This window comes from Lepidothrix coronata, unplaced genomic scaffold (genome assembly GCF_001604755.1).
Source record: "Lepidothrix coronata isolate B3197 unplaced genomic scaffold, Lepidothrix_coronata-1.0 Scaffold4, whole genome shotgun sequence".
Classification (NCBI taxonomy): domain Eukaryota; kingdom Metazoa; phylum Chordata; class Aves; order Passeriformes; family Pipridae; genus Lepidothrix; species Lepidothrix coronata.
In genome coordinates, this window is record NW_016690184.1 from 9,531,684 (window position 1) to 9,552,719 (window position 21,036).

Consider the following 21,036-nt stretch of genomic DNA (forward strand, 5'->3'; position numbering starts at 1 on the left):
GGGAGCTGTGTATGTTTTCCCCACTTCTCCATTGCCACCACTGATGTGCAAGGGCAGCAACCATTTTGTCCTAGGTCTGTTACACTCTGACAGCAGAGACACACAAGCTCTGCTCTCTCACAGCTGCTTTATCTTGTTGTTATTTTTATATTCTAAACCAAATGACATTTTTAGATTTTCCCTCTGATGAGGAAAGCAGGAAGAGATAACAGCTTCAGATGAAAGAGACCAGCAGCAAGTCTTCTCTGTGACAGCTTTGACTCCAGTTTTACATCTACCGCAGAACTCCAAATATTCTTAAATACAGCAATACTTGGATATGATGATCGGAGTGTCCCTTTTCCACGTTGAATTGCAACCAGCTGAGGTTCAGACTAGGATTATCCCAACACTGAACTGGATGGAGTATGAGGCATCTCCTCAGCACCATCACTCTCTAGAGGCCCCTGGTCTCCCATGTGAAGTCCAGCAGCCTGACTAGTCCCCAAATGAGCGGGCACGCTGCCGGGATCCCCTCCAGGCCCGTAAGGGCTCTCCCTCGCAGGCCTTCTGCTCGTTCTGCCTTCGTCTGAGGAAAAACTGCTCAATCCCTTGTCCCTGAGAGGTTTCTACATCCCGGAAGGGATGCTCCGGGGCGAGAGCCGGAGGAGGCAGGAGCCCTGCTAGGGCCGTGCGTGACCCGAGGCGGGCGAAGGGCTCCCGCTGCTGCCCGCCCTGGTGCGGCTCTGCCCCGCGGCCGCTCCTGCCCCGGCACCGGCCCCCCAGAGAGGGAGCTACAATTCCCCCGCCAGCGACGAGGAAAGGGAACCCTACTGCTGTTTCCCCTCCGCTGCCCACGATCCCCAATAAGCCACGTGCCCCCTAATAAAGTTTCACGTGAACGCTCTCACGGTCACCCCGTCCCAAGGCTTCAGCCTCCCCTGCGGACGCCCCGTCGCCCCGGGGTCCGGGAAGGAGGCAGCGGTGGGAAGACTAAGCCAGGCGAAGAGCCGGCGACTCGTCTCATGGAAGTCGGGAGAAAGGCGCCCCGAGAGGCCGGCTGTCCCCCCAACCTTGCCGCAACTCGGAGTCCGCAGAGCCATCGCCGTTCCAGATGCGGGGCTCTCCGCCTCGCCCCTGCCAGCTGGGGCTGGGGGGCTCACCGCCGGGGAGGGCGAGCCGGCTGCTGCCCACAGAGATCCATCACCCCATGGGCATCCCTGTGGCCGTGATCGCCGTGGAGTGGCGGAAGGCAGCGGGCGGAACGCAGGTGAGCAGTGCGGGCAGCGGAGGCAGGGATCTGGCAGCGATCTCTGGCAAACGCCGCACATACACCGCGTGTGCCTCCCTCCCGCAAGGCAGTGGGAGATGCAGCCGGGGCACCCGGCATGTACTCAGAGCCACCTTAGAAAAGACACGAAAATGGCCTGGGAAATCATCTGGAATTTTAGCTAATTTATGCTGGAATTGGTGGAGAAGTGTTAAGGTCAAAATAAAATATCCTTTCCATTTTTCAGTGGACCTGTTTTACTTTTTATTCAGATTATTGGTTCACAAAAAAAATGTTTAAAGTGGTGCCTTTTGGCTGGTTTTAGAGTAGGATTTCCAATTTTGTTGTACAAACCTTTCCTGTGTACCTACAGCTGCCACTCTTTTGAAGACACTGAGGTGCTGTGCCAAGCCTTGAGGCCATGCTGTGTCCTTGGCATCTCACGGGCCTCGATCCAAGTCCATCTGGATCCAAATCGAACCTCATGGCCAGAATGCCCCTCCACGTCAATTTTGTACCCTCCTGTGTTGTCCCTTGTGGGGTTGGTGAAGACTCTGGAAGGCAAGTCTTATGAGGAGTGGTTGAGGGAGCTGGGATTGTTAAGCCTGGAGGCTCAGGGGTGACCTTATCACTCTCTACAACTACCTGAAAGGAGCTGGTAGGCAGGGAGGAGTTGGCCTCTTCTCCCAGGAAACTAGTGATAGGACAAGAGGACATAGTCTTCAGCTGAGCCAGGGGAGGTTTAGGTTGGACATTGGGAGGGATTTCATCACAGAAAGGGTTATTACACACTGAAATGGTCTGCCCAGGGAGTCACTGTCCCTGAAGGTGCTTAAGGAAAGATTGGACATAGCACTTAGTGCCTTGGTCTACTGTACATGGTGGTGTTCAGTCGCAGGTTGGACTTGATGCTCTCAAAGGTTCTTTTCCAACCTAGTTGATTCTGTGATTCTGTTGTTGTCACCCACAGGCCTGCTGTCATCTATGAGCCTGGTGGGTAACTTGCATATACCCCAGGCAAGTGGCATTGTAGCTGTGCGGGAAAGGTTTATAGCACAAAACTGGAAGTCCTGCTCTAAAACCAGCAAAAAGGCATAGCTTTTTGTATATATACTTTTTTGTGAGCAAACAGTCTGAATAGAAAATGAAACAGGTCCACTGAAAAATGGAAAGGATGTCTTTTTTGACCTTAACATTTTCCCACTAATTTCAGCATAAATTAGCTAAAATTCCAAATTATGTGCACTTCCAAATTAAAAAAAAAGTTTCAGTTTAAGATGTGAAATAGGTTATGCTGGTAACTCTTATCATCTCTTTGACACACTTTTCAATCAAGATTAATGGGAACTGATCCTTTTAGCTTGACATTTTGTTCCAAATGTAAGCACTGTCTAATGGAAGAATAATAATCATAATCATCATAATCATTGTCATTATAATGTCACCAGCACTATCTGGCATCACAGGCACCAAGAAATCCCATCTGTCTTCTGAAATCCCAGTGTCTCCAGCATCTATATGTAGCAGTGCTGTAGTTGCTGTTTAGCTATGATCTTACATCTCAGTGGGCAGAATAAGCACACAGCTGCAAATTAAAAACTGTTTCCAAAATGTGAGATGGGTGGTGAAAGGGATGGGCTAAGGGGTAATACTTGTAGTTTTCTAAGACGAGTCTCCTGACAATCATGCTAAACTGTATGGGAATAGCTCAGAAACAGCAGCTGGGTCATGAGTGTGCAAAATAATATGCTAAAAGAAGAGGTCTACTGGGTCCTTCCTGTGTTTATGGCCTTTGGTAATTGGGAAGGGCTTACATTATGAACAGTGTCAGAAGGAAAGTACCTGAACTGGAGCCAAGGAAAGAGACTGTTGAGGTTGTCCTTCAGTGAAAAATTTACCACTTGAAATTGTCCTGGATTTCTGTAGAATAAATCACTGCCTTTTGTTGCTGCATAGCACTGGAGGAGCAAAATTACTGCCATTTGCATTCTTAAGAAATCAGGGTATTATCAGCTAAGTAATATGACATCAGTTCTGTGTGAACACAGGGTTTAATTTTTTACTTCAAAGTTTGACTGGGCTTGCTCTTTATAGGTGAGGCCTTTCAGATCCTGAGAACTTGTCTCTGCCATAAATAAGGAGTCAGAAGTGCAGTGATATACTTTTTGTTTTGCTCGTCTTTCCACTGATGAAATCTTCTTTTCCTTTTTTGGCAATTCAGGGCAAACATGAATCAAATGTGTCAGATATGAAAAATGCAGAATTAAAAACAGTCCAGAAACAGAACTCTATGTACCAAAAGGCAGTGAATTCCCTAGCCACTGGTATGGATGGACTATAATTTGTCAATAATTCATTGGTGTTATGGAGGAGAAGTATCAGTAATAAAATGATATGAAAATACCAGTCTTGTTGCTTTATGGACAAATCAACCTAGCCAGTCCAACACCTTGAATGAGGGGAGACTGACATGCAAACCATGGTCTACACATCTTTACCCTTCAGGCATGCCGAGGTGATGGCAAGATCAAAGAGGCTTTTGAAATGCCAAGTTCCGAGAAAGGAAATTGGGAAATATAACTCCAGAGTTAGCTGGAGGGGGCAGGGATGAGGGTCATGTTAGAAGGTGTTAACCACTGTATAGAGAAGAGAGACTCTTATCCCAGATGGTGCAGACATTTCATTGTTGAAATACAACTGTGACCAGCCTATGTTATAAGGTAATGAAATCTGTCACAACTTGAACATCAAAAGTGGTCACAGGCTATAAAGGAACGGTGTTTGTGGGAGCAGTAGGGGCAAGAAATGTCAGACACCGGGGGCTGTGTCTCTGAGACGCTGTAGTCAAGAGGATCAGAAAAGAGAGGAAGGAAGAGATTGTCTTGCTGACAGCTGCCCTAGGATAGGAGTGGAGGACAAGTAAGATATTGCTTCCTTTGTAATGAATCCAAGATGTACCTCCCTAGCCTGACATTTACTGAGTAAACTGAGTTAGTTACTCGCTCAGACAAGTCCTTTCAGTCCACTCTGGTTTTGCTATATATTCTTAGTACATTCTGTTTTAATTAGACCAGTTGAGTATTTGATTGTTTGCAAATTTTGTGCAGACTTTTCCTTAGCGGTGCTTCTGAAGAAGAGGAGCTACAGAAAGATGCCTGGAGCCTATCATAGTTGGGATATTTGGTCAAAGGGGCTTAGACTATGGAGAACTCTCACAGAAGATGGCACTTGCAGAACTGAGGACTGGTAAACACAAAGGAAACACCTGGATGGTCAGATGTATTTCCACTCCTTTTATTTTCTTATATCTTAGGATTTGAGTACAATGGAAGTCAAATCAGAAAGAGGCATGTCACTCAGCTTTCATGAAAATCAGTGCTGCAAAGCAGAAATGTACTGAAAAGTGCTGAATATAAACTAATTGCGGGAAAATAAGAGAGGGAGGACTAAAAAAGGCAAGCGGCAGAACTAGCCGCGTCCAGCAGAGTGCAGCATCATCCTGGACGAACTGTGTATGAGCACGACGGCTGTGAACCGTTTGCCTTCCGATAAAATAATAGGTGTCAGTTGCAAATACATCTCTCATAAAAATACTTATACCTTCCCATTTATGGCTTTTGAATAATACTTAGATGCTCTTAGGTCATTGACTGTATTTTTCAGCACAGATAGGTTGGGGATGAAAAGTAGGAAAAAGAATCTGGGACTGGAACTGGAAGTGGGAGCCAGGAAGATCCAGGCCAGACATATAGGGAGGAGTGGAGTGTTAGCCAAAGAAACAACAAGTTGACTGGTAGCCTAGTGGTAGGGCAGGACATTGAAAATAAATGAACTCACAGGACTGAAGAGCAGAAAATGAAATGAGATGTAGTACAGGCAAAGATAATGAGATTAGTACCTGGAGCCAGAGACAGGGGAAGAAAGAAAACACGCTGGAAGAGATGAGACAGGAGGGATCAGAAAGTAAAGGAACAAGCAGAAAGGGTATTCTATTAATCAGTAAAGCCCATCTCTGTGGAGGCCTTGGGATGCATATGTGACACTATTCTGCTCTCTGCAAGTCTCTGTGAAACCCCACATCTGACATAATACAATATTGCCCAAAGAAGGATGAAAACATGCTGTTGTTGTCTGTCATTTTTACAAAAGTCAGCAGGAAGAGGCAAATACTGTGGATTTAGAGGTCCCAAGCCAATTGTGGTACTATGTAGATAAAATGCTGCCACATGATACAATACCTGAGTTTGTTTTTTTATTTCATTTTATTTTAAAAATGCTAGGACACTGCAGACAAAATGATTTTTTAAAACCTTGTTTAAGTCATACAGTCTAGGAAAAACAGCTAATACCAGCATTTTACCTAGTCCTCTGTGAAAAGATATTATGATGGGGTCTTGAAGTACATGGCTGTCTGCTGTTTCTCCACTCCATTTTCTGTATGGAAAAAGCTTGTTTTGGGGGTGATCAGTACAGTGAAGGAGGGTGCTTTCCCTCCCTTTGTATCTCATTTGTTGCAGAAGTACAAAGGACATAAGACATGATGCAGAGATTTATAGAAGGATGGTGTCATGGTTAGAGTCACCAGACAAACCCTGAATAACAGCATTTTACTTTAGCACCTTAGCACTTCCTAGGTTCACCATGATATTTGGGAATTAACTTAGTGAAACCTCTGCTAGTCACTTTCATTTTCTTTTGCTTTTTTCTTACTTTTGTTTTCTCAGTGGTGATCATGTCATCTGGTGCTAGCCTTGAGGATCAGTGGTCTGCAGTGTGTAGGACTACCAAAGGCTACAACTGAAGCTGTACCATGCTTGAGACTAGGACTACATCCACCTGAGTACTCTGAAAAGCCATGTCTTAGGAAACTAAGGCTGGGGAAAGTGACACTTCAAATCTTAATTTCTGTATAGCATAAGTCCCTGATTTATAAAATGGTGATGGCATCACTATGTTACTCCAGAGGAGTGATCTAGAAATTAAGTAACATTTTAGTAACACTGAGATACAGCAGTGAAGGATCCCCTAGTCCGCCTTGCACAGTACATGAATAAGAATTCCAGTTGAAAAGTATATGTTATGACCTTTTCATTAAAATCTGATCATAATACATATGCACAATGAAGTGAAACTAATATTGTATGGCCAACATTGGTTGTGAGATTTTCTGTAACTTAACATTATTTCACACACTAATCTTAATTTTGTATACCAGTATGATGCAAGTAATACGTGTATAAGATTGCATATGTATGTTGAAAGCCATGTGTACATCCTGTATGACCTAGTTTCACCCTTGTAGGCTTGCTCCAGTCGATACGGATTTTATTCCGGAGTAGGTATCCATGACAGGAAGGCTGCCTATCTCTCCACATCTACTTGCTAGCTGTTTTCTCATAAAAATTTTATTTAAGAACTAGGTTCGAGGCTTAAAAAATACAATGATACTTCACATTGTTAGTGATAACCAACATACTTTATTAATGGCAGGGGCAAAATAAAAAATCATCCAATTTAACAGGTCAGGCAAAAAGAGACACAGCTATTTTGTGAATTCGATTTCCCAGCTTTTTTTTTCTGACCAAAGAATAAAAGCGTAAGTAAAATCCAACTTTGATCTCAAAATTTGTTTTATTTTAGATTTCTGCACTATCTTTTCCAGACTCTTTTTTTCCATCTGATGCTTTTCCCTAGCCAGTTCTTTGTTTAACAGCTGGCTCCACGTACTCTTAATCTGGGCTGTAAACTCTGGCCCAAGGGCTCTTTTTTTATGTGCTGTCTCAGTAACACCTAATATCTGAGACACTTCTTGGGTTGAAAAACAGCGCTTTTGTAGAAGAGGCAATAAATACTCATAATACCACCATCAAAATGGTTTCTGATCAGGTAAAAATGAAGTAGTTTATGCCAAAAATCCATGGTTCTCTAGATCTAGGCACTGCATCCAGGAGGTCTAAGCAGTACTAGTGAAATACACTGGTCAAATGCCTATAGTGAGCCATGGTGCAGATGCCATGGGAATGGGAACAGAGGCTGAGGAAGTTCAATTTACTTTCAGCAACAGCACAAGGTTCAGCCAACCACATGTGGCTGCTGTTCCATTTTAAGGGAAGAACTAATGACTGTTCCTTACCAACTGGAAGGGATGCTATTAGTCACTGGCACCTTCCCAATCCAGCTCTACTCTGCTGTGGGAAGGAAGAAGCCTTTTTCCTAGAAAGGTTTTTTGCACATTTCTGACTAGGCATACTGCTTGAGAAGCCTCGGTACAGAGCCCTCAAAAAAAAAATTTACAGTCAGTAGATAGCCACTCTTCTTTCCCTATGTCCATAATCATGTGCACAGAGCAGTTAGTGAATTATTTTCAGTGAAAGCTAAGTGCCTTTTGATGTCATTAAAATAATAAATCACAATACCAGAGATAAGGCCACAAGTTAATGCCACAAGGCTAACAACAGTTAGTGGTATCAGCAGACACCGCTGCACAGGAAGTCCCACCTGAATACGAGGAAGAACCTCTTTACTGTGCAGGTGACCACGCACCGGAACAGATTGCCCAGAGTGGTTGTGGAGTCTGCCTTACTGGAGATATTCAAGAACCATCTGGATGTAATCCTGTGCCATGTGCTCTGGGATGACCCTGCTTGAGCGGGGAGGTTGGACCAGAGGACCCAATGTGGTTCCTTCCAACTTTACCCATTCTGTGAGCCTGTGATATCGAGAAAAGTAAAAAATAGAGTTGCATCGAAGGGGACTGAGTCTGTTTGGGCTAAGCGTTGCAATGAAAATTCATACTTCTAAGACACAGGAGGGAGAGATAAGGGATGAGGATCCCCACTGCACCAGTATGGAAATGAGAATGATGTCCGAAGGATGTACCAAGGGAAAGAACAGTGTGAAGGATCATTCTGTCTTCTGAGGCATACCTAAGAGCCCACTGCCACAGCTATGACTGTTCCCAATGAGGAATTGTGTCTTGTTCAGCCCTGGAAAAGCAATGACAGCATGTCTCAGAGATTACGTGAGCTGGGGCAAAATGAAGCCACGTGTGGAGGTTATGAGCTGTATGAGAAGCCAATGACACTGTTTATGACCCTGACAGCCTTCTGAAGTTGGCTGAGACAGTTCACTGTTCTGGGTTCTCACTTGGATAAGAAGTGGCTGGTATCAGTTTAGACTGTCTTAATCACACAGCTAGGATAGCAGAGAAAGACCCTTTCTATGTCAAGGCTGAAGAGAGAAGTCTGGTTATTCCTGTAACACCTTCAAGCAAAGAAATACTGTGAATCATGACTCCTAATAGCTTAGCAGATTGCTGAGCCAGACCACCCTGAAGTGCTTGTGGTAGAACATGAGAAATTCCACCATACGGGTCATTTACCCAGCTGGCTGGCAGAGTCTGTGACAGCTCTTGGTCATCTCAGAGCCAGACCCTGAAAAGAGGGCTCCCTTGGCCTCAGTGCACTGAGATTCTCTAGAAACCAATCACTGCAGCTGAGTGGCCCAGTCTTGGCCCATTCCAGAATATTTTGAAATCAAGTTATAGGGTGTGAGCTTCTACACCCTATAACAGAGATTCGAGGAAGAAATACAGTGGCAAAAGAAGCCATTTACTGGAAACCCTCTGCAGAAACTCCAGAAATTACTTCTAGTAACATTTAACCCCTGAAGTCAAGACGTATTAATTATTCTTTGTTCCATGCTGGCCTCCAGAGTAAGACTAAGAGCTGGTTTCCCATACAGCTCTGCTGAGTGACTTAGAGAAACAACACAGAGCAACCTAAGTCCTAAAGGGAAACAACAACAAAGGAGAGGTAATACCTGTGTTCTCTCAAGGTACTGCTGGATGGCTGTGGAATTCACCAGCCAAGGTTTGCAACACTTTTCCATGTCAGAACTGTGTGAGAGGTTTGGAGATGGTTAAACAAACTTCAGAAGAGCTATTCTGAGATACGCACCAGTACTGAATATGAAGACTGATCTCCACTGTCGTGGGATGTGCCACTGACGTCCTGGAGGAAGTCTTAATCACTTCTTTCAGAGGAGCAGAAGTGCAGAAAGGAAGGAGTCAACTAACAGTTACACATGAAGCCCTTTTACCTCTCTTTAGACCCCTCTCTTTCTCACAGACTTGTTAGACAGGCACTGTCTGGTGGTCTCTTGTCTTCTCTAGCTTCAGTTCCAGCAGTCTCAGGTATATTTGTGTGCATTTTCACAGTGTTACGCTTTGACTTAAAGCATCAGTGGTAGGCTGGAGAGGCAGTGATAAGAGCAGGTGGATCAGGTATCCAGTGACATTTTGTTTTAGTAGCACATCTCTTGGCTCAAGTATCCTTACTCTGGGCATCCCATCATGGTTCTGGAGTAGGCCTTTTTAGCACAAAGCTCATCCCACACATTTTCCCTCTTCTCGCCTTAATTAATATCCAAGAAACTGCTTTCCGAGATAAAGACAACATCATCAAAGAGCCCTTTCCATGGCAAGAGAATGCCTATTTATGACTGATCACCTTGTAAACGGATGTTGCAGGAAATGAGATCTTCACAGAATCAGAATGAGAAGCTTCATAAGGGAGACTTCATGAATGGCCAAGGCCAGCAGGCACAAGAAAGAGGTGACCCCCCCACGAGTACTCCATTGTCCATCCCTGTTTCATGAGGTGCAGCATCACTTCAGGACACATTTCAGATGTTTCTGCTACACTGTCCCGGACCAGAATAAATCACGCCTGTTCCAGGCATGAAGAGCTCTGTAGAGTTTGGTATAGGGCTATGTTGTACAAGCCAAAGATAATATTGTCTATGCAAGTACTTTCTGCTTCCTTTGGGGTTTTGCTGTGTTTTTGTGTTTGCACACAGCTGCGGTGGGCATAATCAACATCTATTTAGAAATGGTGTGGCTGTGGACAGTGATTGATGAGGAAAGGAGACAAGGTCAGACAGACATCAATGAGATAAATGGTGTTCGTGCACACATACATGTGAGTTTGGCCATCCAGAAGTAGAGAGACTAGCCAGAGTTATCTTTGTTTCTCACACAGATGACTTCCTAGCAGATTTGAGCCACTTGGTAGTGCTGGTGTTGCTATTTGTCTAGCAGGTTAGAGCAGGGCCACTGGATCAGGATGAAGAGGATGTGACTGAACTCAGGACAGGCATTTACTTTCAACATGTTGCAAGTTGTTTAAATGTACCAAGTCAATGGAGATCTAGTCAATACAGGGAATGCACCCCAAAGAGCAATCCAGCAGACCAGCCACGGCATGAAACACTCAGTTGCCCAAATAGAGACATACAGACATCCAAGACAGCCCCATGACGCTGGCAAATATGGCACAAGACCTACACAAGATCCTCCTTTCTGGAGTGAAGTGTGGAGACCAGCACCTTTGTTTAGGTGATGAATCCCAGCTGGTGTGTGTAGGGTGACTGGATCCCTCTCTAACTGCCAGTGATTATCCCAACAAGATTTCAATTGGCCACAGTGAAAACTTAAGCAAACTAGAGCACATATAGGCATTTCCTTGAGGATACCTAAATGTGTCTTGGCTTTGAACTGAATCCCAGCCAGGCTGTCAGCACAGACCAGTGGAGGAGGGAAGGACAGCCAAAGAGGGTGTGAAAAGGAGGGAAGGAAACAAAACTCCAGCGGCTCATGTCATTAGTGATTCCCCTGGGCAGTGCACAGTGCAGTCACTCGGGGGAAAACCTAGATTCCTGTTTTAATTCAAGTCACGTATGGGAGCACCAGGACAGTGGAGCATAGCCATCATGGAAGAAAATACAGGTTCATTCACTTTCCAGCCATCTGAGGAAACAAACAGATCAATGAGTTCAGATTCCATTCTGTGGACTTCGGGTACCCAGGAAACTGGGGCATGACATCACCCAGCAGAAAGGAGACGGTGGCTTGTACAGCCTCTGTAATACCCTAAGAAACTGTCACTTCTCTGCACAGTGGGTAAGCTTCTGTTTTTAAGAAAAAAAGTGCCTGCTTACAATGTGTGATTGTCCAGAAGCGACAAGGAAGAGCATGGAAATGACAGCACTTCAAAAACTAACTTTGAAAAAATTCTTTCATCAGATAATTTTGGCATTTAGTAGCGGAAGAAGATGTGAATGCATGACTTAAAGGAACAGGTGGGGCCTCTAGTTAGTTTGATTTACCCAAGTGATAGCCACCCCACACCATAGCCCTAACGAGTTGTTTATTTAAGGCATTGGCAGATTTTCCCCTCAGTGGGCATGTGCCAAACCACAACTAAAAGCTTTGCATTTAACCACGGAAAGGAAATATTGAAAGCAATTCATGAGTCTACACTAAAATCACCAGAGCTATAATTAAATCAACTCTTAAAGTAGTGTAACTCTTTTTATGGCTGAAATAGCAGTCTTTATTTTAAGCATCGTTGGAGAAAGAGGAGAAGAGAGGCAAACATTTCCATGTGAAGGCTTGGAAACTCCTTTCAGTGTACTAAACATTCACCAAGGCTTCCTGTGAGCATTGGAGTTTGTCCTTTTGCTGCTAGCTGGATTTTCATCCCATTTGACCTCCAGCAGCCGGCTGAAAGCCCGTCTCCAGCCCGACAGCAGCTGTCTTCGGGTGAAGGACATCGGTGGTGCAGACGGGACAGCGGGGGCTGGAACGTGCGCGGGCGCAGGACACTGCCTGGGGCCTGGAGAGCCCTGAGGACGGGCGGAACACAGCCGGCAGCCCCGGGCAGCCGCCCCAAGCCCTCGCACACGCCCAGCAGATGCGGAGCACCTGCGGCTGCCGCGCCCGACGGGCGGGCAGCGCTTGGCCGCGGGCGGGTCAGGGCCGGCGGCTCCTCGGGGCGGCGCGCAGGCTGCGCGGTGCCCCCGGCGGCTCGCCCGCTCCCCGCCTCGAAAAAGCGGCGCGTCCCGTCCTTCCTTCCCCGCCGCGGCCGCCCCCTCTCCGGTCCCGCGGAGCGGCGCGCAGCCCTCGCATCATGGCGGGGCGTGCGGACACGCTGTGGCTGTCCCCGTGGCTGTGGCTGTGGCTGTGCACGGCGGGGCTGTGCGCGGCGGCGGAGCTGCGACTGACCCTGTTGCACACCAACGACGTGCACGGGCGGGTGGAGGCGCAGGGCGCGGGGCCGCGGCGCTGTGCGGGCGATGCCCCGGGATGCTTCGGCGGCGTGGCGCGGAGAGCGGCGAGGGTGGCGGCGGAGCGGGCCGCGCACCCCAACGTGCTGCTGCTGGACGCCGGGGACCAGTACCAGGGCACGGTGTGGTTCTCCCGCTTCAAGGGCCGGGAGGCGGTCCACTTCATGAACCTCCTGCGCTACGATGCCATGGTAAAGCGGGCCGGGGGACGGTGAGTGGTGCGGTTGGGGGGGGCTGCTCTCTCCTTCCCCTTGGGTGCTGAGTCTGTTCCTGCCTTTCCTCGCCCGCTGCCGGTTTTTTTGCATTGCCGCCTCTTTGAACGCCTAACGCTGCATCAGAAAATTCTGTAGGGCATGGAAAATCGTGGCCAAAGGCATCGAGGAGGTAAGCGAGAAGAAGGGAAGTGATGTGCTAGGTGACAGGGCTCCCGGCCGAATTAAGTCGTGAGCTGGAAGCCTCACAGGCAGCCACAAACTGGGAGGTGATGACAAGGCTACGCAGAGTGTTGTCTCTTGGGAGAGGCAGGGGCTCGGGACAGGCAGGGGGCTGGACAGGCTCTGTTGGGGAAGGGTTGACAAAACGCGGGAATGACCCCAGGAAAAGCCAGGTGAGGAGTCTGATCTGCGGCGGAGGAGTTAACCCTGCCTGAGGCTCGCAGCCTGTCCAGCTTCCGTCCGGTGGAGAGGGACAGATGGCACATATTGGCAGTGCTGTTTCAAAGGGTGAGGATTTTTAGTTTTCATCAATCCCTGGTGTCCAGTCCCACCAGAGCTGTGGTCATGACAGGGTGTAAGAGGTTGTGTGCAAGTGGCTCAGAGACTGTAACAGGGCGTCGGTGAGGGAGCTCTCTGAGACTGTGCCAGTGCTGTATCTTTACTCTGGTCCAAGTGCTGAGAGAAAGGTAGAATTTGAGGCTGAGATTGGAGGGTGTCGCTCCATGCCCTTAAATCTTTTGTCTCAGGGCAGTAGCTTATTTTGCTTGTGTACAACCCCAGAGAGGAGGTGAGAGATTAAATTTATGTTTGAGAGTGACTGCATATTTATTTCATCCCAATTGAGGGTTTGTGGGGAAAATCTTCTGGGCGTATCAGATTCTCTGTCTTCACCTTTTTTTGCTTTCTATGGAAAGGACTGCACTTTCCCAGGTAAAAATGATTTCACGTGTTTCTTCTTTCTGCTTCGGAACAGCTATGGAAGGGAAAAGCATGCTCCAGTGCACTTTCCTAGGCCAAACATGCTTCATACCAGACAGACAGGTCTGTGAAGGGTACTGCTCCCTGTTCACATGGCCTAATGAACGGGTTTTTAATTGTAAATCTAACATTAACAGGGTTTTTCCTCCCAATGGTGATGGGGAGGAGTATGTGCATTTAGGACTCATCCTCACCAAGAGCTGGGGAGCACTTTATGGTTCTGCAGTGTAGAAATAGCTCGAGGTGTTTTTTCCTACATTTCTTCTCAAACCTTTCTGCTGTCTGTCATTTCTCAGCCTTGTGTGTGCAGGTTTAACTGGTTCATGGGCAGCCTGTGAGCCTGTACAGTTCGTGATCATGTCAAAAGGAGAAATTCTTTCAGGCAAAATCAGCAGTGTTGAAATAGTGTTCAGTTTTAGAAACACATTATGTAGGATGCATCTGGTTTAGGATAGACCATGAGCTTTTTCATCAGAATAAGCTTTAAAAATAAACCCACACCATACTAGATAGCCAGAGGCTTGTGCTGGATGCTAATGCCTTAGGTGAAGTAGTCAGCCACTTCTTCTCTGTGGAGGTGCTGCTTATTATAACTTGAATAGAAGGGGACAGGATAAATTCTATCATAAGCTATAGAAACTTTAGCACCTTTCTCTGCTACCAAAGGGCCTGAGGACAGATGCTGAGCAGTGCTGCAGGATTTGTTTGGATTCTTTTGTCTGCAGACCATGGTGGCTGAGGGGGCACAGGGAGCAAAGTAAGAGCCACGCTGCAGAAGGGTGAGCTAGTGTTTCTTTAAGCAAAATTTGGTAAGTCACATCCCTAACAGAAGGGGTGGGGATTACAAAAGTATTTGGAAGTGAGATACAGGAGTAGGATTACAAACAGGATGAAGGAGGGAGCATGAATCATAAAAGTTGCTACAGGATTCAGGCAGGAGCCATAGGAGGATTTATGGCAGCCTGGAAGTGTTAAGAGATTTGCTCCACAAACAGGACAAATTTCCTTTTTTAATTTTGCCTTTTTCTCATTTATGCCTGTTATCACCTCCAGCCTGTTTTCTCCTGTTTAGCTAGTTATTGCCTTCCAAAACTTTTCTTGGCACTAGCCTTGTTTTCTGGTGTAATTAAGACTAAAATCCAATTTAAACACCTCAAAGGCAGTAACTAGAGGGATGATGGAAGTCTTCTAGCTTTACTTTTAAGTTACATCCTTCTGTTAATTTGTATCCTGATTAAGAAATATTTCGAGGTTTACTTCTTGTGAAAAGGAGGATTATATAATCACATGCTGTGTTCCTGAATATTTCTCTTTAGCCCCCCTTGTGACTTACACTTACATTGGCCAGCGAATTCAGATCTGGTGAAGGGATATTGCACAGGTACAGAATCCAAGAAGCTCTGGGTGTAAGGATAGTTAGGTAGAGTATAGGAACCCAAAATGATCCACAACCTCCTCCCCAAAGGATGAATTGCATCAAAAATAAAACTATATTATTAGCCACCAGTGATTTCTCATGAACAAGAGACTTTATAACCACCTACCCCATGGGAAAACTTTGGATCAAAGCTTGTATCCTAATGGACATGAAATAATCCAAATGCAAGATACAAAGCTAAGAGAAACAAAGCTTAGTAAGTTGCTTGGGTTGTTTGTTTTTTTTCCTCCAAAAAACCTAGTGGCAGTTATATCTAATTCAATTTCTTAATTAATTTGCAATCTTTTTGGTTGGGGTTTAACTGTATATTTAGGAGGAGCAGAAGGCATGTGTATCAGCCAAAAGGAAATAGCTTGTTACCATTTTGATATGCTCTACCTGTCCATGGATATCTTTTCAGAACATCCAGACAGCATTAAAATGAGTGTAATTCTTTTTTATTTTTCCTAATTTGTATTTTTAACAGCAAATTAGATTGCAATTAGAATACGGTTAGAAATGGAATGTAGTTGGAGAGCATTGTGTCTTCCCAAGTCAGGATTTTCTTGAAGATAGTTCTTGTTTCTTTTGGAAAATTGCTGCAGCAGCATACAAACGATTTGGCTCTTTCCCTGGGGTGTGAGTAGTGTTCTCACTAGCTGTCAGCAGGAGCAGTTGATTTCCAATGCAAGTTACTACTGATACTGATTTTTTTTCCACAGGGCCATTAACTACCTGCCTGTGAGGATAAAAGGAGTCTTTGGCAGTGTCTTTCTTTTGGGAGAGACAATCAGTTGATCGAAATACTGAGCTTCCTTGCCTGTAGTTGCCTCAGGGTTCTAGTTGGATTGGAACGTGATCAGGCTTAATATATCCACTTGGTGAATAAAAGTTTGAGCAAGCATGCAGAGGTTGTTGACCTAAGTAGAACAGAACAGTATACAAGCCTTAGATGATGAATGCGACCTTCCCAACTTAATCTCAGAGTGAAATTCTGAGCACATTTTTGCCTGGAAGAGTTGGCACATTGGCTTTAACAGCTCTTATATGCTTTGCTCCAGCTGCCACCTGAAAACTTGTACGATTATTGTGTACCAAGTTGCACTGTTATCATGTTTCTGTAGAGATATCTTTTCGTCTTTTCCTTCACTAACACCTAAATACGCCACAAAGTCCTTGAGTGTATTGTGCTTCTGCAAAATTGAGGTTTTGCTGGCTTATCACCAAACTTGCGGGCACAGGCATGTGGCAACTTAGGCTGAGCATGAAAAAGGGGCAGCTAGGAGAAATTTTCCTCAAGATAAGTCCCTTTTCATCTGCTTAACCAACCTGGAACAACTAAATATTGTCATCTGGCTGGCATTACCTTGCTAAGAAATAAACTGGACTGCTTGTTTTCTGTGACAGTCTTGGCACTTCACAGTGCTACATATGCACGTGCCTGTGTGCACACACACCCACTGTGGATTTCTCCCTAACTGATAAATGTTAGAGCTTCCAGTAGGTAATGATGTTGATGATATTGAAGTGGTATTTTCTTGTTCCATGTTAATGAACAGAAGAACCTTTACTAAATGCATAATAAATGTGTTTTTAAAACCACAGTTCAAGCACAAAACTCTTAAAATGCACTTTTACTTAAAGATAACAAAATAGTATAATTGACATTTAGCATCTCCTTTGGCATTTAAACAATGTATTTTCCATACATAAAATACATGTTTTCCTTTGTGGTTATTGTTAATCCTCTTTCTTGCATCTACAGGATGAAAAACTAGTGGGTTTTAATTTGGTACATGGTTACAAACACTTAGATAGGTTTTAGATTTTGACTGAATTGATGTAAGAGAGTCTTCAAAGCAAAAACCTAAATCTAAATCTATCTCTCTATCTATCTATATATATATAGCATTTCTGTGTTCATGAGAAACAGGACTGTGCTGGTTTAGACAAGTTAGGGTTTTCTTCCCTAGAAATAGACTTTGTTTTCTCAAATATACCTTGTATACAATTTATGAGACTATTTAGACTGAATATTTGAGTTAGGGTCTCATACTTTCTTCTTGCTTTTTTCAGGCTTTGGGTAACCATGAGTTCGATGAAGGTGTGAGTGGATTATTGGATCCTCTTCTTAAAAATGCTAATTTTACAGTCCTGAGTGGAAATATTAAAGGGAAAACTCCATTAGGGAATGAAATGATGAAATATGTTAATCCTTTTAAAATAGTTCATTTTGACTCAGAATCAGTGGGAATTGTTGGCTACACTACACAGGAAACTTCTTTTCTCTCACAGCCAGGTATGTTTCCTTTAGTATATGTTTAAATCCTTTGTTACTGTTTTGTCACTTGCCCACTTTTTTGAATCCAAAGATTAATGTTTTCAGTTGAAAAGTGAAAAGTTTGTTGTTTTATCAGTATTTACTTGTATTACTCAACTTTACCTGATTTTTAACCTCAAGAAAGCTTGTTAACATTAAAAGTCATTTTCATATAGACCTGGATTATATCTAAGAGTAAAAGAAGGTCAATGAGATTGCAAGAGAGCTGTGGGGCCTTTGGGGGTTTTATTGTTTTTTTTTTGGTTTTTAAAATTATATTCTATGATATTTTGTTGTTATTTATCCATTTAAACAAAAGTTAAGACATGAATACAGCTTGTCTCTAGCATGAAATGCGACATTTCTCTCTGTGTTGAAATTTTGCTCTTGGATACCTCCATGCCCCTACTAAAAACAAGGAGAACTTCATGTGTGTTTTTGAAGCAAATGTTGCCCAAGATGTTTTTAGACTCTTAAAATATTTGCAGGCATTAGACTACAGAAGGAACACCCATTCAGCTTTTACCACAATTGCTTCATTCATGGGTAAAATTAGAATTGATGAGGAAAAAGACTTCTCAATTTCTAACTATTTTTTTCCAACATTTCAGGGGTTTTGGTTTGATGAGGGTTTTGTTTGGGTTTGTTTTGGTTTTTTTTTTAAGTAAAATAAAACGATCTACTGGAATGAGAAACACATTTAATTCAGCTGTAGGAGATATGAGTCACTGCCTGCTCAAAGCTCAGCCCCCTCTGACAAAAACAGACTTTCTTCCCCGGGTTTTGCAGTATGGATGCCCTAAGCACTGGTTTAAAACATTTTCGCAGCAAAAAGGGACTTCATATTATTATTTCTCTTTCCGTGTCTTAATAATACAGAAATAGTGCATGGTTTTCCTGACAAAAGGAATGTTCAATACTTTGAGGAAATATTAAAATATAAAACTGTTCCTTCTATGCTTTTTAGTTCCAATGTTGTATGTTTAAACTGTCGAGAAGTAGATGTCTGAGATCTGAATAGAATTTTTTATCTCACTTCTATTTTGCAGCAATATGGTTTTGTGTTCCTACTTTTTTTCCCCTCTGATAAAAAAAGAAAATTGATCTGTATTTTGTGTAGGCAATAGAATTTCACCTGTACTTGAGGGCATGAGGGTAGATATCATCTGACACCACACTAAGTTTGAATAATAGACAGCCAATATAGTCCTTCATCAGGGATTAATAAAATGTATCGCTGCCCTTCTTCCAAGCAACTCTGTTGGTGTGGTGATATCATCAAATTAACTTTCTTGCAAGTAAATATACTACATGAAAATCCAGATGGTGTTGGAGTGATTCTGTGAAGCATTTGAAGATATTTCCAATAACATTTAGACATCATATCCAATGCCTCAGTGTGCTGAGACATTGTAATGGAGATCACAGCTAGAAAAAAAGCAGTGTTAAAAGGGAAGGCTTGTTAGTTCCATAGATGGAGCTGAAATATCCCTAAGCTAAGTATATCCCACTGTGTAACTGAGCAACAAGCAGAGCAAATTCTAACAGCAACAGTTATAGTGATCAGAGTTTTTATAATCTTCTGCTTTGCCTTCTCAGTGTGTGGAGGAACATTTTGGAAGCTCTGAAAAGGTGAATTCAGGGTATGTTAATGTAGCTCAGTGACTATATATCACCCATGACCTAGCAATCCTTCAGACTGATAAAATCATGTCAGAGGTGGGTCAGTGGCTAAATAATTATCAACCTAGTTCCTTAATTCAATTGATAAGAGATGTGAATTTTAAATTCAGCACCTTGCTTACCTCTACGCACTTCTTCCAGATGATTCAGTTTTCTCAGCCTTTGTCTACTTTGGCATGCTGTACACTCTCTAGGGCATTCTCAAGGCAAACAGGAAGCTTGAAAATGCTGAAACATGTGAATTCTTACATTATGACTTTCCATGGATGTATTTTGTGACTGATTTCTTCTATTGTTAAATCTTGATAACTTTCACACAGCTATGAAATTGGAACTTGTACTTTTCGTAGTCTGATGAAAACAGTTATCAAAAGACTTGAACAGCGTATAAAGTCCTTAAATCTCAGTTTTTCTATTGGGAAGGAACAATTAGTCTCTGCCTAAGGTAGTGTAAATGTTACTTTTGGAAACCATAGGGATGGGAAACACATTTATAGATTACAGCCAATTGGCAGTTTATCTGAAGTTCTCTGTTTTGTTACATATAGCTATCTCAGCTGAATGTCCAGCCAGTTTTTCCATGTCCTGCAAGAGTTGCGCATAACTTGGCACATAGACAGAGCTGTCTATGTCTTTGCTCTGCACTAGTAATCCCAAGACAATCTTTCTAGTACTTGATGATAGCTGCTCACTTCCTTTAGTTCTGCAATGATGTTTGGTCCACCGTCTTCTTGTAAAAGGTTGAAACCGAGAGCTGCTTACTCTGTTACCCTAAGGACAGCAAAATATTTACTAAAACTATCAACTTGGCAGAGTTTTCAAAAACTGAGTTTTAAATTCCATTTATTCCACTTTATTCTGGTTATCTTGCGCAATTTTTTAACATGCAGCCAATTCTTTTTCTTTGTTCATTTGTAGCACAGTTTGGATGCTTTTTCTGAAACTCTACCTCATCTAAAAAGAGAAGAGGATGTAATATCAATTTAATACCTTGAAAGAGAAGTGGAATATTGACATGAGCAATAACTAACTCTTAAATAAGTTAGTTATTTCAATTCAGATTGTTTCAGACGACTGTTAAACAGTATATTGCTTTCTTAGAGAATTGAGAATTGTGTAATTACTCTTACAGTCTCCTGCTGTATAACTTTCGAACCTGCTCGCCCATTTCATCCAGTTACATCAAGTGCTGAGATGATTAGGATACAAAGCTGTGTGAAATACTATGGCTAAGTCACAGAGAGGGGATGCTAGGAGTCCCTGCATCCCCAAGCAGAATTCCCTTTTTGAGGGCAAGGTGGACAGCAGACAATTGGTGGGAGGGTGGTTTGGCAGTGGGACTGGGACGACCCGCTGCAGCTCTGGTCTGCCTGTGTCGTGCCATAACAGTCCTGGGAGAGAGACAGGCTTATTGGCATGGGAGAGGCCTGGTTTTTCCCCCTCATTATGAAAGTAGGTTGGTTTGTTTTGACATGTTTTCTCTACAACTGCTGAAAGGAGGATGTAGCAAGATGGGGAATAGTCTCTTCTCCTAAATAACAAGTGATAGGACAAGAGGAAATGGCCTCAAGTTGCACACAAGGATGTACAAACTGGGGCTGAAGCCAGGGGTCTCCTTCAGGCAGGAGAAAGAAGGCTAGGAGAGAACCAAATGCAGTCTTCCACTGGCATGAGGGGGTTTATAGAGAAGACAGGGACAGACTCTTCACAGAGGGGAATAGAAAGGACAAGAAACAATGGGCTCAAGTAATACCACAGGAAATTATGATGGGATGTAAGGAAAAAATTTGTTATGGTAAGCGCAGTTAAGCCTTTAAACAGGTTGCCCAGAGAGATTGTGGAATTTCAGCTTGCTTGGATGAGACTCTGAGCATCCTCATCTGGCTTTGAGTTCATGTTTTGAGTGAGTTTTGGACTACGTGGCCCCAGGAGGTCCTTTCCAACCTCAATTAACTTATGACTCTTTAATTCTAAGAAGAGGTCCACAGGAAGAAAATGTGGGGATGCACCACACAATTCACTCTGCAATGTGCAGTACAAATATTCC

The 21,036-nt window shown here is 43.8% G+C and overlaps 1 protein-coding gene across 1 annotated transcript in view; it reads left to right on the forward strand.

Moving 5' to 3' along the window:
• The first annotated feature begins 1,093 nt into the window (after positions 1-1,093).
• NT5E (5'-nucleotidase ecto) overlaps positions 1,094-21,036 on the forward strand; it is a 36,983-nt gene continuing 17,040 nt past the window's right edge. The window contains exons 1-5 of the mRNA XM_017824047.1: positions 1,094-1,249; positions 9,780-9,864; positions 10,109-10,230; positions 11,875-12,567; positions 17,063-17,285. Coding sequence (XP_017679536.1) covers positions 1,094-1,249; positions 9,780-9,864; positions 10,109-10,230; positions 11,875-12,567; positions 17,063-17,285 — 1,279 coding nt within the window. The remainder of the gene's footprint in view (positions 1,250-9,779; positions 9,865-10,108; positions 10,231-11,874; positions 12,568-17,062; positions 17,286-21,036) is intronic.